A 19,305-nucleotide genomic window follows, 5' to 3' on the forward strand; every position below is an offset into this window, starting at 1 on the left:
GGCCGAGGGAACCGGGCTGTGCCCAGCTGCCACTGCCCAGACCCCTGGGCCCCTCCGCATGGCAGAGGAGACCTTCCCCTTCACCTCCTCCGCGCTGCGCGCGCTCCGCCTGCAGCGGGAGTGGCTGGAGTGGGAGGACCGGCGGCGGGCTGCGGCCCAGCAGTGCCGAAGCCAAAGGTGCCCCCCCAGCACCCGGGCCCGACTCACCAGGCCACGCCGCTGCTGCCGAGACCCGGCCGTGCACAATGCTCTGTTCTCCGGTGACCTGCCACAGGTCCAAGCCCTGTTCCAAGATGAAGACGCTGCCAACATGATTGTGGAGACTGTGAGCAACCAGCTGGCCTGGTCAGCTGAACAGGGTAGGGAGCACCCAGTGGGGCAGAAGATGAGGGAGGGTAAGGGGGTGGGGGTGGGGGTGGGGAAGAGGACAGCCTTGTCCCCGCCGCCTCCCTCCCGACCACAGCCTTGACCATTCCTTCCTACAGCCCATTCTAGCTCCCTCCTAAGCAGAGATGAAGCATAGTTAGCGGTTTGTATGTCTTTTCAGAGTTAAAGTTATATTAACATATCAATTACATGGGAACAGTTATTCTAATGCATTTTTTTCTCTGAATACATACATATATATATATATATATGTGTGTGTGTGTGTGTGTACACACACACATATTTAAGGGTTTTTTTTTTAAGTTTTTTTATTTTGAGAGAGAGAGAGAGAGTCATGTAAACACGATCGCAAGCAGGGGAGGGGCAGAGAGAGAGGGAAGGAGAGAATCCCAAGCAGGTGACGCAGGGTTCAGTCTCACAAACGTGGGATCATGACCTGAGCCGAAAGCGGGAGTTGGACGGTTAACCGACTGAGCCACCCGGGCACGCCTAAGATTTTATTTTTAAGGATTTCTGCTCAGGTCATGATCTCATGGTTTGTGAGTTTGAGCCCCGTGTCTGGCTTTGTGCTGACAGTGCTGAGCCTGCTTGGGATTCTCCATCTCCCCCTCTCTCTGTCCCCCCATCCCTGTGCACGTGCACACATGCACCCACTCACTCTCTCTCTCTCTAAAAGGAATAAACGCTTTAAGATTTTTTAAATAAAACAAGTAAGATTTTATTTTTAAGTGATCTGTACACCCTATGTGGGGCTCAAACTCACAACCCCAAGATCAAGAGTCACGCACTTCACTAACTGAGCCAGCCAGGCGCCTCCACATAATATTTTAAATAGATGCATAAATTATATTGTATGAGTGTGCCATGATTTATATAACCAGCCCCCAAATAGACTGGGTAGATAGGGTTCCTGTTTTAGAAAATTATTTTAAATAGCAATATGATGAACATCTTTGTGTACTTGCCAGAGAGTTTCCTTAGGTGCTATTCTGACCCGTGGGTTTGTCCGTGTAAACCAAATACCTCAACTGAGATTGCCCTGCTCTTAAGACCGACAGAGATTGCCTCAAATCCCACACATGGACCTGGGGGCTCAAAATCCTCGGAGAGCTTATGTTCTCACAGTCACTGCCAGCGTCAGACTCCTGCTTGGCCTTAACTGTTAGAAATGTGACCCAACCCAGGGTATCCTGGTCTCATCCTGCAGCATATCTATCCCCAAATGGAACTCGGCCTTAATTTCAATCCTAATAAAAAACAAAGCATGCTTTACCCCAAATTTGGCAAACCCAGGAATCTCCTTCACCGTAATGCAAACAACTTACAGTTGGATATTAGGCATCTGCGTCCTAAGCCCTTGGGGGTGCCTGGTTGGCTCAGTCGGTTGAGCATGTCTGACTCTTGATTTCAGCTCAGGTCATGATCTCACCTAGGATCAAGCCTCGAGTCAGGTTCCACACTGAGCGTAGAGCCTGCTTGGGATTCTCTCTGTCTCTGTCTCTCTCTCTCTTTCTCTCTGCCCCCTTCCCCCACTCTCGTGTGTGTGCTCTCTCTCTCTCTCAAATAAAAATTTAAAAATGTAAGTAAAATAAAATAAAAGGCTGTCCCAATTTATATTGAGTGAGCCCCTCTCCGTAGGTACAGCCCTGCACAGCGTTCGTGCTCAGCCAAGGGTGCAGAGGGAAGGCCAGGGTCAATTGCATGCCACAACCTGCCCTGCGGATATCACGTACCCCGCCCCCAACACTGCCTCCTCTCCCCAGGGTTCTGGGTGCTGACGCCTAAGACGAAGCAGACGGCACCCCTCACCATCGCTGCTGCCCGAGGCTACACTGACTGTGCCCGCCACCTGATCCGGCAGGGAGCTGAGCTGGACGCCCGGGTCGGAGGCCGGGCAGCCTTGCATGAGGCCTGTGCCCGGGCCCAGTCTGACTGTGTGCAGCTGCTGCTGACCTTCGGTGCCAAGGCCAACGTGTTGTCCGAGGAGGGCACGACCCCCTTGCACCTCTGCACAGCCCCTGAGTCCTTGCAGTAGGTGCCCAGGGGAGGGGTGTGTGTGTGTGTGTGTGTGTCCAGCTCACATGGCCGGAAGAAGGGGAAACACCTCACATACACATGTCCTCACAACAACCTGGGAGACAGGTGTCATCCTATGGGTGAGAAAACTGAGGCTCAAAAAGTTTTAGTAACTTGTCCGTCATGTGAGCTAAGCCCAGGGGGCAGAAGCCTTGTTGCTTTTTTGGAAAACCTATCCCAACCACAGTCTCTTAGCCTCTATGCATCCTCTGTAGCCAAATTCCTACCTGTTTTAAGGCAGGCATCAAGAAAGATGTAGCCCAGTGTTATCCAACCTTAGTACAAGCCCCGGCTACACACACACCTCCTCCTCCCAAATTTTAAGATCGACAAGTTTTTCCAGGGGTCGAGGGTTGTGCCGAATGGGTGAAGGGGAGGGGGAGATATAGGTCTCCAGTTACGGAATGGATAAGGCAGGGGAATAAAAGGCACAGCATAAGGAACATTGTTATAGCGACGTAACAGGACAGACGGTAGCTACACTTGTGAACATAGAATAATGTATAAACTTGTCAAATCACTAAGTTGTACACTTGAAATTAATGTAACATTGTGTGTCAACTATACTAAAAAAAAAAAAAACAACTTAAAAAAAAAAGATTAACAGGGTTTTGGCCCCCCCCCTACATGACGGTATTCGTACTTTTCCAAATCAGGTCCCCAGCCAGGGCTGGCAGTGGTAGGGAGTCAAGGGCTTCTGGGAGACACTCCACAGCCCACATGCTGGGGACCTCTCCCCAGCTGGATCTAGATCAGCGATGGACCCAAGTGATTCTAAGTTTCCATCCCTTTCTTGAATTCTTACAAGCACACGGTGCACTTTCCAACTGACTTTATCCTTTTAAGTGAAACTTACCGAAACCCTCCTGAGTGAGCTCTCCAGTGTTATCTATTTATTTTTCATTAAAATTTTTTTTTAATCTTTATTCATTTTTTTTTTTTTTTTTTGAGAGACAGAGCGCGAGCGCGGGAGGGGCAGAGAGGGAGACCCAGAATCCAAAGCAGGCTCCAGGCTCCGAGCTGTCAGCACAGAGCCCGACGTGGGGCTCCAACGCCCCAACCACGAGATCATGACACTTAAGTGTTATTTAAGTGTAGTATTTAGAGACAAAAATTAGCCCATGATTAGAACTGACTGAGGAAATAAAGTTTACGGATGACTGGGCTGCTACTCCATTCTTGGCCACGGAGCATGGAGCCTCCTGCATCTGTGAACTGAGGAGGGGGGAGGGGGGGCTGGAATACTGGCCATTTGGGGGAGGGACACTGACACTTGGTCATCAGGGTTTTGCTGGGGATGCCGGCTCTGCTCCTGGGCTTCCGGTGGCTCCCATTCTGGCTTTTTAATTATAAATTACTGTTAGTTTCATTGCATCATTAATGGAGTTTGTTTCGTGTTTGTTTTACCCCGTGGTGGTTAATGATGTATGTTTGCCTCAACAGTGTTCTGGCCTATAATTTTTCCAGGGACTGGAAGACCGTGAAACATGTGCTCCCTAAAATCTGGGTTTTGTTGTTTTCTCTAGGGGAGAGGGGAGCGGGTGGGTCTTCAGGTGCCTTCCTCTGCTTGAGTGGATATCACTGGTCCAGAAGGGTGGTCTTCCAGGTTGGAGGCATGAAGAAAATATTAGGACTTCTATTTCTTTTTCTTTCCGTCTCATACTCTAATTTTCTATGCGTAACATTCATCACGGACACAGTAGTGGGTTTTCAAAACATTTTGTGCTATCAAAATGTTAGGAGACCACTGGCAAGGGGATCAGAACCAGGCCCTGGGGCGGGGCGGCGGGCGGGGTCCCAATCCGCTTGGGGAGTCAGGTTTCAGAAACAAAAATTAGCCCATGATTAGAATTTACTGAGGAAATAGATTCTGGGAGGAACTGTCTGAAGCAGTGAGTACTAATTCTGACGCTGCCTCTAACTTGCTGTGGGTCCTTGGCCGTGCCGAGCCCTTTCTTGGCTGAGGTTTTATCTGAACCCTGGAGATGTTCCTGGTGACATCGATAGGCCTTGAAGCTCTGCCGTCTGTCCTGGGGCTTCTGTGAGTCTGATGGTGCACACCACGCTCGCTTCCAGCCTCTAGGCGAGCGGGATGGGAAGCAAGGGGGAAGGGGATGACCGCAGGCCAGGCCTTGGTCCCTCAGCACTGGCCTCTGGGCCTTGCGCCTTGCCCCCAGGTGCGCCAAGCTGCTGCTGGAAGCGGGCGCGACTGTGAACTTGGCGGCGCAGGACAGCGAGATGACACCCCTGCACGTGGCGGCGGCTCGCGGCCTGGAGGAGCACGTGGCCCTCTACCTGGAGCACGGCGCCAACGTGCACCTGCGCACCAGCCAGGGCGAGACGGCCCTGAACGCGGCGTGCGCGGGGGCCGAGGGCCCAGGCAGCTGCCGACGTCACCAGGCGGCAGCGCGCCGGCTCCTGGCGGCCGGGGCAGATGCCCGCGCTGCCGGGCGCAAGCGCCACACGCCGCTGCACAACGCCTGTGCCAATGGCTGCGGGGGCCTGGCCGAGCTGCTGCTGCGCCACGGGGCCTGCGCTGGAGTGCCCAACGGGGCGGGCCACACGCCCATGGACTGCGCGCTGCAGGCCGTCCAGGACGCCCCCAACTGGGAGCCCGAGGTCCTCTTCTCAGCGCTGCTTGACTACGGGGCCGAGCCTGTGCGCCCTGAGGTGTGCAGGGAGGGCCTGTGCAAGGAGGCCCGAGTTGGGTGGGGAGCTCACGGCTGGAATTCCCTCCCCCCCCCCCCCCCCGGGAAGAGGGGGACCGAGAGACTGAGAGCCCGGCTCTGTGGTCGTCTGTCCCCACCTTGGAAAGGACCACTGAGGGCTATAGGGGAGTGTGTCTAAGGAGAAGAGAGCTCCCAAGGAGACTGGTTGGGGCCAACAGGTTGCAGCCCACTTGAAGGTGGGGTAAACCGAGGCATGGGAAAGAGTGGGGAGAGACTCAGACTTTAGCCTCCCAAATTTGGGTGTGAATGGGGCTTCGGCTTCGGCTGGGCTTGGGTCTGCCCTTGGCTGGGAGAGCCATGGTGACCCTAAGACCCTCTTTTGATTCCTAGATGCTGAAACACTGTGCCAACTTCCCTCGGGCCCTGGAAGTCCTGCTTAATGCCTACCCTTATGTCCCATCCTGTGATACCTGGGTGGAGGCAGTGCTCCCAGAGCTGTGGCAGGTAAGCATGTCCACCCCAGGGGCACAGCTCCTTCCTGGGCTCTGGGGGAGATGGAGAGGAAGGATGAGCCCCAGGCCTTATCCGTCCAGGGTGGGCTTCCCAGGGCCCCCCTCCTGTTCTGAGGGAGAACAACCTCAGAACAACCTCTAATCCCACACACCTCTCCTGCCTCTGTCACTTGTGCCAGCACGGGCATTTATCAGCGGGCTGTGTTGGCATCTTTGGAGTTGGGCGTGGGTGCAGTCATGGCTGAGACCCTGCCCTACAGCGCGGTCCCATCTCCCATGACCCCTGCCGGGCCTCTGGGCTCTGAATCTGAGTCTTTCAAGATGCACCAAACACCTGGGGCGGGGGGTGCATGTTGCAAATGCCCCCAGGGCCCCCAGCTCTAGGTCATCCTGAGAGGTCAGAGTCAAGGGTACTGGGCCATCTGATCCCGTTCCACTCCTGGCCTAGGAGCACGAAGCCTTCTACACCTCGGCCCTGTGCATGGTGAACCAGCCCAGGCGGTTGCAGCACCTGGCCCGGCTGGCTGTGCGGGCCCAGTTGGGTGGCCGCTGCCGCCAGGCCGTCGCCAGCCTCCCACTGCCCCCCGTCCTCAGGGACTACCTGATGCTGCGTGCTGAGGGGCGTATCCAGTGAGCCCCACGCCAGCTCATCCCTCCGGCGGCTTCCCGAGCTGCTTGCTGACCTCCAACCCCACCCGGGCTTCCGCTGTCCGATGGGAAGGTCTGCACACTCCGCCTTCACCCACCTCCATCTCCTTTGCTTACATGGATGCCCCCCCCGCCATCCACCCGGCCCCCAGGCGAGGAGGGGGGATCCTTGTTGTCCCCCCCATCCCCTGCCACCCGTGTACTTGTCTGGCCTCGTCAAGAGTCACAGACTCTGCCTGTACCTGCACTGCCTCTGCCCGAACTGCCTTTGTTGCTTGACGGGAAGACCTCACTGCCTGGTCTTGAGACCCATGCCCGGCAAGGATGCCGGAACTCCCTTTGGGAATCACAACTCTGATCATGCCCTTCAGCGGCTCCTCACTACCTGCAGGCTAAAATCCAAATTCAGTAAGATTGATACATCTTCCACCGCTGCCTCCGCCAAGCTCTCTGGTCCTCTGACCCGCCCCCCCTTCTCCCTCTGAGGTTCCTGTGACCCAGCCTTAGCAAACTTAGCAGCTGGTTGCTGGATAAGAGCCACGCTGCTTCGCTTCCAGGCACCTGTATGCGCTGTTCCCTCTGCCTGGTGTACCCTTCCCGCATTTTTTTGGCCTGGTCGAAGCTGAGGACAAAATAGCGCTATCAGCCCAATAGCACGATCTCCTCAGAGCCCTCTTTGGATTGCACTTTTAAAAATAAGAGCCTGTGTCTGCATCGGCTTGGCTGAGACCGGGACTGCATTCCTGGAACAGGCATTTCAGCAAATGGTTGTTGAGGAAGGAATAAATGCGTGATGCCTGGGACCTGTTTACGGTCGTGCCCCCCTGTGCCCCCCGTGCAGTGATGCATGGTGTCTTAAACAATGGTCACTACACTTGTGGTCTCTAAGGGCCTGTGACAGGAGGACAAGCCACCAGCTGTCCCCCTTCTCACTTCTTCCTCCGGCCCCAGAGTCTAAAGTACCATCATTCATCTTTAAGAGGAACCTTTTGAGCCAAAGCAGTTGTTATGAATGCAAATAAATGACTTGTGCCCAGAATCAAAGCGTGGATGTGTGAGATTGAAATGTGGCTGAGATACGGGGCGCCTGGGTGGCTCAGTCGGTTGAGCGTCCGACTTCGGCTCAGGTCATGATCTCATGGCTCGAGGGTTCGAGGGTTCGAGGGTTCGAGCCCCACATCGGCCTCTGTGCTGGCAGCGCGGAGCCTGGAGCCCCCGACAGGAGCTGCAGATTCTGTCTCCTTCTCTCTCTGCCCCTTCCCCGCTCACGCTCTGTCTCTCAAAAGTAAACATTAAAAAATTAAAAAAAAAAAATGTGGCTGAGGTCCCCCTCACTCCATTTCTTTCACCCCACCTTTGTGCTCTTCCGTGGTTCCCAAGTTTTCTGCACGGAGCACCTGTTACTCTTCTGATAGGAAAAAGGGTGTAAGAACAAACAGAAGGCCCCTGCCAGACCCTGAGCCTGTCGTACCCACCGCAGGAGAGTCCTTTTGCTGAGGGACCTGGGCTGTCCCCTGCCATTACTACCTGGAGTCACACGGTAGAGATGGGTCAGGAGTCCTGGGGGCCGCCTCCTGCCGCTGTCGCCTGGCCCACTCTCCTCCGGGGAGAGTTGCATCTGAGGATCTTCCCTTCCCCCAACACGAGGACGGTTTTGTACCTTGGCGTGCAGAGAGGCAACCTCTCCTTTCTGGAATAAAGTTTTGCTTTAAATTCGCAGACCCAAAGAGAAGAGAGGGAAATCCTCTCTAGTCCTGGGCCCAAGCTGGGAGCCTCGCTCTCTGGGGAGGATGCTGAGGGGTCCACCCCTTAACAGCAGGCAGACCCCAGTGAGCTCTGCCTCTTCTGTTCTATTTACAGCCGTGACAAAATACCCACTTAATAAAACCCCCAAAGAGACATGAGATTATGTATGTTATTTTGGGGTAGGAGAAGATCTTCCAGGGTGAAAGCATACAAGATTAATAGATTGCATACAGAAAAAAAAAATTATTTGGTTATAAAACCACCAAATCTTAAGCACAAGTAAACGACAAAATATTGGGGGGTGCCCGGGTGGCTCAATCAGTTGAGCGTCTGACTCTTGATTTCGGCTCAGGTCATGATCTCACAGTTCATGTGTTCGAGCCCCCACTGGTAGCGTGGAGCCTGCTTGGGAGTCTCTCTCTTCCTCTCTCTCTGCCCCTCCCCCCTCAAAATAAATAAACTTTTTAAAAAAAGACAAAATATTGGGGGGAAAATCTGCAACTAAAAGATTTCACTTCCTTCATCTGTGAGGATAGGAACAGTATCTGGGTTTTTTGTTTGTGTTTAATGTTTATTTATTTTTGAGAGAGAGACAGAGCGGGGGAAGGGCAGAGAGAGAGAGACAGACCGTATCCAAAGCTCTGAGCTGTCAGCACAGAGCCCGACGTGGGGCCCGAACCCACAAACTTCGAGATCATGACCTGAGCCAAAGTTGGACGATTAACTGCCTGAGCCCCCGGGCGCCCCAGGAACAGTATCTGGTTTATTCACCACTGGTGACTGGGTGCCTGTGCAGGGCTTTGCGGAGAGTGGACCCTCCAATATCTGTCGAATCCATGAATGGCGATGCTCAACCTCGCCAGCAATCAGGAAAATGCAAACTGAAACAATAATAAGATATTATTCGCCCACCAGGTTGAGGGAATTAATTGGTAAAGACTGATAACACACAGTGCCCAGGAAGATGGAACTTTTTGCTCATCCTGTTGGTGGGAAGGGAAATTGCCTTTTTAGTGGGCGATTTAGCGGCACCCTTAAGCACTGCTCCCCAGTTACACAAAAGGCTGGCACACATGGGAACGTTCGCCCCAGCACTGCCTGCAAGGAGGACACAACGAAGCGGGAAATAGTGAATAAATCCATACTCTGGTGTACAACGCGGCCCTTACAAAGGGTAGTCTCTCCAGCAGGAAAGAACTGGGGAGGGCTTCCACGTGACCAGCACGAGGTATTACCTTGGAAAGATTTTCAAGGCCGTTGTTGAAGAGAAAAAAATAGGTCGGAATGCGATACGTCCAGCAAACAAACAAAACCAGACCCCACGATCGCAGATGAAGAGAGAAAGGCCCAGAGGCAGGTGCCCAAAAATTCTCCTCTGAGGGGAGAAGGACTGTGACAGTGGGGCATTTCACGGTCTGTATTTAAGGGGCGCCTGGGTGGCTCAGTCGGTTAAGCGTCCCACTTCCGCTCAGGTCATGATCTCGTGGTTTGTGGGTTCGGGCCCCACATCGGGCTCTGTGCTGACAGCTCAGGGCCTGGAGCCTGCTTCGGATTCTGTGTCTCCCTCTCTCTCTGACCCTTCCCCGCTCATGCTCTGTCTCTCTCTGTCTCAAAAATAAACATTAAACAACAACAACAACAACAACACACATTTATTATCTTACGGTTCCTATGGGTTAGAAGTCCAGACATGGACTTCTATTCATTATCTCTATTCTATTCTCTTCTATTTCTCTCTCTCTCTCTCTCTCTCAAAAATAAACATTAAAAAAGAAAGAAAAAATATATGGTCCATATTTTAAATTTTTAAAAAAAATTTCAATCCCACCATGTGTTTGTTGTTGTTGTTGTTGAAGTAGGCTCCACGCCTAGTGTGGGGCTTGAACTCACAACCCTGAGATCAAGAGTCTCCTGCTGTATGACTGAGCCAGCCAGGCACCCTGCCACTATGTGGGGTTTTTTTTTTTTAAGTTTTTTTTTTTTCATATTTGAATTTTTTAGAAACAGGTACCCATGGATTCTTGTGAAATTAAAAGTTTTTTAAGGGAAGAAAACACAAAAGGCCTAAACAATCAATTGACAAAGTGATTGAAGAAATACGAAAAATGGAAAACTCTCTAGTAAGCCAATGAAGGAAATCAAAGGAACAGACACGCCTCTCTCTATCAGATTGGCAAACATGGATGAATGACACAGGGTGCTTGGGGAAGGAGCAGTTTTAGTAAAACAGACTTACTGTACACATTCCAATCCAGGTGCCCCGGAAAGCCCCTTTCAAAACACTCTTAACTGTTTCTTGTCCTTTTCTCTCCACATTCATAAAATGCATCCTTTGCTACACTCAACCTCCCCGGTTTCTTTTTTCTCTTTAAAAAAATGTTTAGGGGCACCTAGGTGGCTCGGTGGGTTAAGCGTCTGACTTCAGCTCAGGTCATGATCTCGTTGTTTGAGAGTTCGAGCCCCGCATTGGGCTCTACTGTCAGCGCAGAGCCTGCTTCAGACCTTCTGTTCCCTTCTCTCTCTGCCCCTCCCCTACTTGTTCTCTCCCCTCCCCTCTCAAAAATAAATAAACATAAAAAACGTCTACTTCTGGGGGCGCCTGGGTGGCTCAGTCGGTTAAGCATCCGTGTTGGGCTCTCAGGGCTCTGCACAAGGAGCACAGAGCCTACTCGAGATTCTCTCTCTTTCCCTCTTTCTCTGCCCCTCCCCTGCTTGCTCTCTCTCTCTCTCTCTCTCAAATATAAATAAACTTTAAAAAAATTTTTTGTATTCTTGAAGTATGGTTGACATACAACGTTACATTAGTTTCGCGTATACAACATAGTGATTCTACAATTCTATACATTATGCCCAACCTCCACTTTTATCAGCCCTTCATCCCAGCAGCTGAGCATTCCAAGTCTACCTCACCCCTAGCCAATCCTTCTTCCTCTTCTGTTCCATCCATTTTCTTCCCTGCCACGGCCGTCTTAGGACTTCACCTTTGGCCAGCAGAGAAGAGAACTCTCTCAAATTCCCCATCTCTTCCCTCCAGCTTCTCTGAATCCAACCATCATTCATTGAATATATCTTGACCAAGTAACTCCTGTAGGCAGGCACCGGAATCGATTGGGGGGATAGTGGAGTAAAAATAAATAAATAAATAAATAAATAAATAAATAAATAAATAAATAGGACACGAAAACCACAGCTCCTCCCTTTAAGGAATTTGGTAAAACAAAAAAATTAAAAACGACAATACAGTATGATAAGCGTCCTGGCAGAAGTCGGTCCATGCAGCTTACGAAACACGAGAGTGTTTGTGCCTAGTCCCCAGATGGATTAGTCAGATAGCTGGGGCAGTCAAAAAGCCGGATTTCCAGCCTCTTCTGCAGGGCAGCCCTGGCCACTGGCTCTGCCCTCCTGGGCTTCAGAGGTCACTGCTCAGTCAAGTATTCCCTTCTCAGATGGCCTTGATTTTCACTTCCCCCTTTCCCTCTGCTCTTCCTCCTTGTAGGATCTTGTATCAGTATTCTCAGCACCTCCCCCCCATTAATCCCCGTTCTCTCTAGCCTCCACCCTGTTTTGGGGGAAGGAAACAATAGTGGGTGCCACTCACGTTGCTATAGGAATGGAAATAGGTACAACCTGCTAGAGGGCATGTATCAAAAACCTTGATAATGTGAACACCCTTCGATCCAGCAATTCCATTTTTAGGAATTTATCCTAGGGAAAAAATCATGGATGTGTACAAAAATCTGTCATCAAAGACACACAAAAATTTTTGTTAAGCGTCCAACTTTGGCCCAGGTCATGATCTCACGGCTTGTGGATTCAAGCCCTGCGTTGGTCTCTGTGCTGACAGCTCAGAGCCTGGAGCCTGCTTCGGATTCTCTGTCTCTGTCTCTGTCTCTCTCTGCCCTCCCCCGCTCATGCTCTCTCTCTCTGTCTCAAAAACAAATAAACATTAAAAAAGATTACGGTGCAACATGGAAGATAATACTGTTGAACAGCTATTTAAAGCTATGCTATGATGCTATAAAAATATTCAGTGACATAGGAGACGCTTCATGGTATACAATTAATGAAAAAAGGAAGGGACCAAATACTGACAATTAGATCACACTGACAGAGAGAGAGAGAAAGAGACAGCTCGAGCACAGGCACTGGATGACTTTAGCTACAGCACAAATGGCCTCATGTGGACAATTATTTATTCTCTGTGAGCCTCAGTTCCCAAACCTATAAAATGTGTATAATAAGAGCTACTTGATTGGGCTCCATAAGATAATGTATATGAAGTACTTAGCACAGTACCTGGCACATAATAAACTCTCAAGAGCGCTAATAGTGGTTCAGCTCATTGGCTTATTCGTTCCCTCAAGTATTTATTGAGAGCCCTTGAACTTGCTACTCTCTCTGTTTGGCACTTTGCTTGATAAATCTCTATTCACTCTTCAAAACTCCGTGTAGCTATATTATGATGCCCTGCCCCCTCCAGCATTCTTCAAAATAAAAACACTATATTTTAACCCCCCCAAAATACACATATGCAGACATTAAAACAATACCTTACCTTTCAGGGGCACCTGGGTGGCTCAGCTGGTTAAGTGACCGACTTCTGCTCAGGTCATGATCTCACGGTTCATGCGTTCGAGCCCTGTGACAGTCTCTCAGAAACTGGAGACTGCTTATGATCCTGTGTCTCCCTCTCTCTCTTTTTGCCCTCCCCCACTTGTGCTCTCCCTCTCTTTCAAAAATAAATAAACATTAAAAAAAAAAATCCCTTGCTGGGGCCCTGGGTGGCTCCGTCGGTTAAGCGTCTGACTTCGGCTCAGGTCATGATCTAGCGGTTTGTGGGTTCGAGCCCCACCTCGGGCTCTGTGCTGACAGCTCGGAGCCTGGAGCCTGCTTCGGATTCTGTGTCTCCTTGTCTCTCTGCCCCTCCCCAACTTGTGCTCTGTCTCTCTATGTCTCTCAAAAAATAAATAAACGTAAAAAAAAAATTTTTTTAAATACCTTGCATTTCACAAACGTACTGTTGATCAAAAGAAGCCAGACCAAAGAATTGAAAGCAGGGACTCAAATAGATAACTCGTACATCAATGTGCGTAGCAGCACTATTCACAATAGCCCCAAGGTGGAAACAACACAAATGTCCATTAACAGATTAACGGATGAAGAAAATGTGCTATATACATACGATGAAATATTATTCAGCCTGAAAAAGGAATGACATTTTGGTAGAGTCTACAACATGGATGAGCCCTGAAAACATGGTTAAGTGAAATAAGCCGGATACAAAAAAGACAAATATTGGTACGATTCCACTTATATGAGATACCTGGAATAGGAAAATTCATAGAAAGTATAATAGAGGTGGGAAGGAGGCATGGGTATAGGAAATGGATAGTGGTGATGTGTGCATGACATTAGGAATGTCCTTAATGCCACTGACTTAGCCACTTAAAATGGTTAAAGTGGGGGCGCGTGGCTGGCTCAGGTGGTAAAGCATGTGACTCTTGATCTTGATCGCGGTCATGAGTTTGAGCCTCAGGTTGGGTGTAGAGATTACTTACATAAACAAAATAGGGGCACCTAGATGGCTCAGTCAGTTGAGCATCCGACTCTTGGTTGCAGCTCAGGTCATGATCCCAGGGTTGTGGGATTAAGCCCCACATCAGGCTCCATGCCGAGTGTGGAGCCTGCTTAAGATTCTCTCTCCTTCTGCCCCTCTCCCTCACTTGCACATGCTCTCTAAAACACAAATCAACCAGTAAGTAAATAAATAAATTATATGGTCAAAACGGTAAATTTATGTGTATTTCACAATAAGACTTGGGGGAAAAAAGCTAGATGGTTTGATTCCATTTACACAAAGTACAAAACCAGAGAAAACTAATCTATGGTGACAGAAGTCAGTGGCTGGAAAAGGACATGAAGAGGGGTTATGGGGTCATTTGCTATGTTTTTATCTGAGTGTGGGTTCCACTGGTATTCAATTGGTGAAAACCACCAGCTCTTCACTTATAAGTTTACCCCTGTCTGCCTTTTTTATACTTCATTCAGTAGTTCACCAGAAAACGACAAAAATCCTAGCATGTCTTTTGGAAAAAAAAATTTTTTTTTAAATAATCTCTATGTCCAATGTGGGGCTCAAACTCACACCCCCAACTGAGCCAGCCAGGCACCCCCGAAAGAATTTTATTTTTGAGAGAGAGAGAGAGAGAGAGAGAGAGAGGCAGAGTGTGAGCGAGGGAGGGGCAGAGGGAGAGGGAGACAGAATTCGAAGCAGGCTCCAGGCTCTGAGTCGTCAGCGCAGAGCCGGATGAGGGGTTCGAACTCACGGACTGCGAGATCGTGACCTGAGCCGAAGTTCGACGCCCAACGGACTGAGCCACCCAGGCGCCCCATGAAAGAATTTTAATTGCAAAAATCCGGATAAGTTCTTGGGAGATGAACCTTTTTCCCCCTGTCTTTTTCTGTGCTCCTTTTCTTGCGCCTTAAGCCTGCGCTGAATCTGTGCCTTCTTTGAAATGCTTTCTCGCCTTATTCACCAAGGCCCACGCTACCTGGGGCCACATTCTTGGAGCAGCCGGCCGGTGACTAAATTGCCTCCTGTCTGTCTCTAGACTAGCCTGAGTTGAACTTTTGGAGGTCAGTCCTCACTGATCCCGCTAACCAGGAACTCAGTGCACAGGACAGAGCAGTATTAAATCCAATCAGCCCGGGAGGCTGGGAACAAGACCGGAAGAACAGGCTGGGACAAGGGAAGCGCCGCTCACGTTCTGCCCAGCTGTGCCAGCCCGCCTCAGTTTTCCAGACGCGAAGCCACGCCCTCCCCCAAGCACCTCCCCCAATCCCATCTGGCCCCGCCCCCACCCATGGGTTCCTTAGGCCCCTCCCAGTGAGTGTGGCCCCGCCCCGGGAGGGCGACGATCCCGCCAACAGTGACTCCGCCCCTCCTTCCGCTGAGAAACCTGTCCCTTTTATTTAAAGAATACTTTACGTCAGCCCGCCTTACGTAGATTTACGTCATCAGTGCAAAGCGCGGAGGCGGGACTTCCTTCTCTGGTTCAAACAGCTTCCGGGAGAAGCCGGAAGAAACCGGACCCTGGACAGAATCGGGGATAGCCAGCCCCTCCCCCGGCCCCTACGGAAAGGTGAGTCCATGGGCCTTCCTGGCGAAATCAAAACACTTGGTCTGGCCCTTGCTGGTGAGGATCTCCTTCCCTATCCAGGCACCGTACTGGTCCAAGCCCCCTTTAATTTCCCATGACTCCCCGCGTACTCAAGCCCCGCCCCCAGGCCCTCAGCCCCGCCCCGAAGTTTGAGGGGTGTGGATGGTTTGTGACCCCCTCTTCCGACTCTACCCCTTACGGGCTGGGAGAACTGAGCTTGCTGGCCAGGGACCGGGCAGCCTTTCGGCTCAGGTGGGCCCACGGACTTCTCTCCGGCGCCGCGGGAATAGGACCGCCCAACGCGGAGCCTGCGCCTCAGAAAACGCAGGGTCGGGACCCCTCCTCACCGCGCCGTCAGTGTCGCTCACAGGCTGAGGAGAGAGCAGAGGCCTCTGAGGCCGGAGACCTGGGGTCCTGCCTGGCCCCTGCCCCCGAAAGTTCCCTGTGTCTGTGCCAGTCGTTTTCGCTTCTCTTCGCCGCAGTTTCCTTTTCTGTAAATCAGGGTTGGTGACATTAACCTTCTTACCATCAGGGGCTAGTCTGGGGAGCGAGAAGTAACTGCTACCATTTATTTATTGAACGGTTGCCATGTGCCAGACCCTGTGCTAGGTATCTTGCTTCGATGATTTCCCGTCACCGTCAAAACAACCTTATGAGGTAGGTGCTATTTTTAACCCCATTTTACTGATGAGAAAGCTGAGGCTCTGAGAAAGTTGTCCGAGGTTACAGAGCTAGTAAGAGGCAAGAGCAGGATTGTAATTAGTGTTCTGTTTTTGTTTTCACTCCAGGGCCCATGTTCTAAATAAGGATGTGGAAGCTATTCAGATGTTGACATGTCACGCACATATTCTTTGAGCAGTTTCTATGGCATCATGCTAGGCACTGGGGTACAGAGAAAAATACTTGTCATCCAGAAATCTAGTAGGGAGAGATGGACAAGTAGATGAGTGTAATGAAATGTTATAGGTATCGTGAGAATAGTTTATTAATGATAATCATCCGATCGGATTTGTCCGGGACAGCTGTGAAAACAGCACACTCTCCAAGGGAAAGAGTAGGTCCTCTAAGGAGCAAAAGAAAGGCTTTCCTGCCTTTCTAAGGAACTACCAAGGGAGAAACTACACGGTATGAGAAGAGAGATACAGGTATGGATTGTGAGAGCTATTTTGGAATCTCTTCCAAGTCGTTTCCACCTAGGTAGTGGTTTTGCAGTCGTGAGCCTACGATGACCCAGAAGGGTGGTGTTTCTGGTGTCCGTCCTCCTTCGCTCCCTAGGGCTCGCCGGAAGTGTTTCAGAGGCGGGAGACACAGTGCCTGCTGCATAATGTCTGCTGATGGGCCCTACACAGTTGTCCCTTTGGGGTGGTCTGTGACTCTGCTTCTGGTGAAAAAATGTTTTTTTGGTTCTTGACACCTGCACCTGAATAGGTGACCACGAACGAGGTAGGGTTCAAATGAGACAATCTGGCAAGAGTGGCCGCACTGTGTTTCCAGAAAGCCCTAGAATGAAATATTTCAGGCTCTTTGGTCTCTCTGAAGCCTCCTTGGAGGCTTCTCGGGGTGGGGGTGGGGGGGCATAGTTGCTGGACCAAGTGATAGAAATCCTAGAGAAACTCAGGGCTCAAAGAGGCAAATGTTTTTCCCCGCCTACCAAAAAAGCAACGACGAGTTGCAGCAGCAGCAGCAGCAGCAGCAACAAAGTCCTGAGGTTTTCCTGATGATCCATGCTCTCGGGAGGTTGAAATGTGAGAGAGGGAAGGTGTGGATCCCGAAAGCTAGTGTTTCACATTGGAGACAAAAGGGAAGTCCTTAGCTTTAGGTTGGGGGTCCGGAGGTAGGAAGGTCTGTTCCCCCTTCTATGGGGAGCCGAACTCCCATTTTCTTTCAGGGCTGGCTCAGTTAAAACGTAAACAAACTAGGGACCTGGCTGCAACCCCACGTACCCTGCTTATGCTATCCCCCTTTGTTCCTGCAGTGTCGACCCAGTCAGCAGCCAGGCCATGGAGCTCTCTGATGTCACCCTCATTGAGGGTGTGGGTAATGAGGTGACTGTGGTGGCAGGTGTGGTGGTGCTGATTCTAGCCTTGGTCCTAGCTTGGCTCTCTACCTACGTAGCAGACAGCGGTAGCAACCAGCTCCTGGGCACCATTGTGTCAGCTGGCGACACATCCGTCCTCCACCTGGGACACGTGGACCATCTAGTAGCGGGCCAAGGCACCCCAGAGCCCACTGAACTTCCCCATCCGTCAGAGGGTAATGACGAGAAGGCTGAAGAGGCTGGCGAAGGTGGGGGAGACCCCACAGGGGAGCCCGGAGCCGGGGGTGGTGTTGAGCCGAGCCTTGAGCATCTGCTGGACATCCAAGGCCTGACCAAAAGACAAGCGGGCCCAGAAAGCAGCAGTCCAGAGGCCCCCCTGAGACCTGAGGATGGCAGCTGCCTCCCCCCCAGCCCTGGCCTCATCAATGTGCGGCTCAAATTCCTCAATGACACCGAGGAGCTGGCTGTGGCCAGGCCGGAGGATACCGTGGGTGCCCTGAAGAGGTGAGTGGCCTGGAGAGCGGGAGGCTTCTCGTAGCCCGTGCCCTCAGCCCTTGGCCACCTGGGAGGAGGCTGGTGTCCACATGGGAGCAGCAGGGATGGGTCAGGTCCATCCAGCCCCCACTAGGATTGCGTAGGATGCTTCTTAGAAACTCACCCTTTGGTTTTTCCCCTCATTGCCCTGCTTTGTCAGTCCAGGCCTGTTTGCCTTCTCATTCCTCGCCTTCTGTGTTTCCTTCTGCCTCTTTCATCCCTACAGTAAATACTTCCCTGGACAAGAGAGCCAGATGAAACTGATCTACCAGGGCCGTCTGCTGCAGGACCCAGCCCGCACACTGCGTTCTCTGAACATTACCGACAACTGTGTGATTCACTGCCACCGCTCCCCCCCAGGGTCAGCTGTTCCAGGCCCCTCAGCATCCTTGGCCCCCTCTTCGGCCACTGAACCCCCCAGCCTTGGCGTCAGTGTGGGCAGCCTCATGGTGCCCGTGTTTGTGGTGCTGTTGGGTGTGGTCTGGTACTTCCGTATCAATTACCGCCAGTTCTTCACAGCACCTGCCACCGTCTCCCTGGTGGGGGTCACCGTCTTTTTCAGCTTCCTAGTATTTGGGATGTATGGACGATAAGGATATAGGGAGAAAATGAAAGGCATGGTCTTCCTTCTTTATGGCCTCCCCCCTTTCCTGGCCAGAGCTGGGCCCAAGGGCTTGGGAGGGAGGGGTGGAAAGGATGTGGTGGGTCCTCCTCCTTAGGACATAGGAGGCAGGTACAGGGCCTCCCCTTCACGTCCACGAGGGTACAGACGTCCCCTCTGTGCAAGCACAACTCAGGTAGAAAACGAGGACGTCATCTTCTTTCACTTTTAGGGTCCAGAAATTCAGAGCTGAGCTGGCGGTCTAGCTCAGTGGGCAGCCGGGGCTCGGAGGATTCCCTCCCAGCTGTGGCCCTAGCTCTTTCCATTGTCTTGCATGTCTGCTCCTCAGTACCCAGGGCTGCCTGCCAGGGCAGCTCAGCATGGCCCCAGCATACTTCTGTAGGGAGCCTGGAGAATTTTTCTGTTTCTTAAGGGAATATCCATCTTTTGAGACTAAAGTCACACAGCAGGAATGAAGGTTGTGTCCGCTTCCCCTGTAGGCACCTAGCCGCCTCTACCTTCTCCCTCCACCCCTGTAGCAGGAATAGGGTGTTCTCTGTGTTCTGGATAGTTTCCAGTGTTCTCCCCTTTTTCAAAGCACTTTGCTTGTATTTTTTTTTTTTTTTTTTAATAGTCCTTTATAGAGCTCAGTCAGGAAGGGGAGTGCGGCACAAAGCCAAGCCCCCAGCATTGGGAGAGGCCAAGCCACAGCTGCTGCTACCCTAGGCCTAAGGCTGTAAGCAAGAGACAGCTCTGGCCCTCAGCCAGTGTCCTACCCTGCCCAGCTCCAAGGACGAGCTCTGGGTATGGAGCCCTGGGCCCCAGGCCCTTGCCTCTGGGGCTCATGGATGGAGGGTCAGTGTCTGTGACTAAATAAAGTTCCGTTTTGTGGCTGTGGAGCCTCCTTCTGTGACATTAAGAGAATGGCTTTGCT

At 51.5% G+C, this 19,305-nt stretch overlaps 2 protein-coding genes across 6 annotated transcripts; both read left to right on the plus strand.

The window, feature by feature from the left end:
- The first annotated feature begins 58 nt into the window (after window positions 1–58).
- Window positions 59–6,278, plus strand: ASB16 (ankyrin repeat and SOCS box containing 16). The gene is made up of 5 exons (XM_047093232.1): window positions 59–359; window positions 2,151–2,418; window positions 4,641–5,133; window positions 5,523–5,636; window positions 6,093–6,278. Exons 1-5 carry the CDS (start codon window positions 59–61, stop codon window positions 6,276–6,278), a joined length of 1,362 nt encoding a protein of 453 aa, XP_046949188.1.
- An 8,836-nt stretch (window positions 6,279–15,114) lies between these two features.
- Window positions 15,115–19,264, plus strand: TMUB2 (transmembrane and ubiquitin like domain containing 2). 5 transcript variants are annotated; one of them, XM_047093291.1, is made up of 4 exons: window positions 15,115–15,180; window positions 15,731–15,855; window positions 17,174–17,740; window positions 17,997–19,264. In XM_047093291.1, exons 2-4 carry the CDS (start codon window positions 15,821–15,823, stop codon window positions 18,361–18,363), a joined length of 969 nt encoding a protein of 322 aa, XP_046949247.1. In that variant the 5' UTR covers window positions 15,115–15,180; window positions 15,731–15,820; the 3' UTR covers window positions 18,364–19,264. The 5 variants fall into 5 exon arrangements, with proteins under 5 accessions (XP_046949247.1, XP_046949248.1, XP_046949250.1 ...); XM_047093292.1 differs by lacking the exon at window positions 15,115–15,180 and having other exon boundaries at window positions 15,242–16,641; XM_047093294.1 differs by lacking the exon at window positions 15,115–15,180 and having other exon boundaries at window positions 15,242–16,343.
- The last annotated feature ends 41 nt before the right edge of the window (window positions 19,265–19,305 follow it).

This window comes from Lynx rufus, unplaced genomic scaffold (assembly GCF_022079265.1).
Source record: "Lynx rufus isolate CCGP_SWC_20201006 ecotype Redwood Valley unplaced genomic scaffold, mLynRuf1.p SCAF_34, whole genome shotgun sequence".
NCBI classification, from domain to species: Eukaryota; Metazoa; Chordata; class Mammalia; order Carnivora; family Felidae; genus Lynx; species Lynx rufus.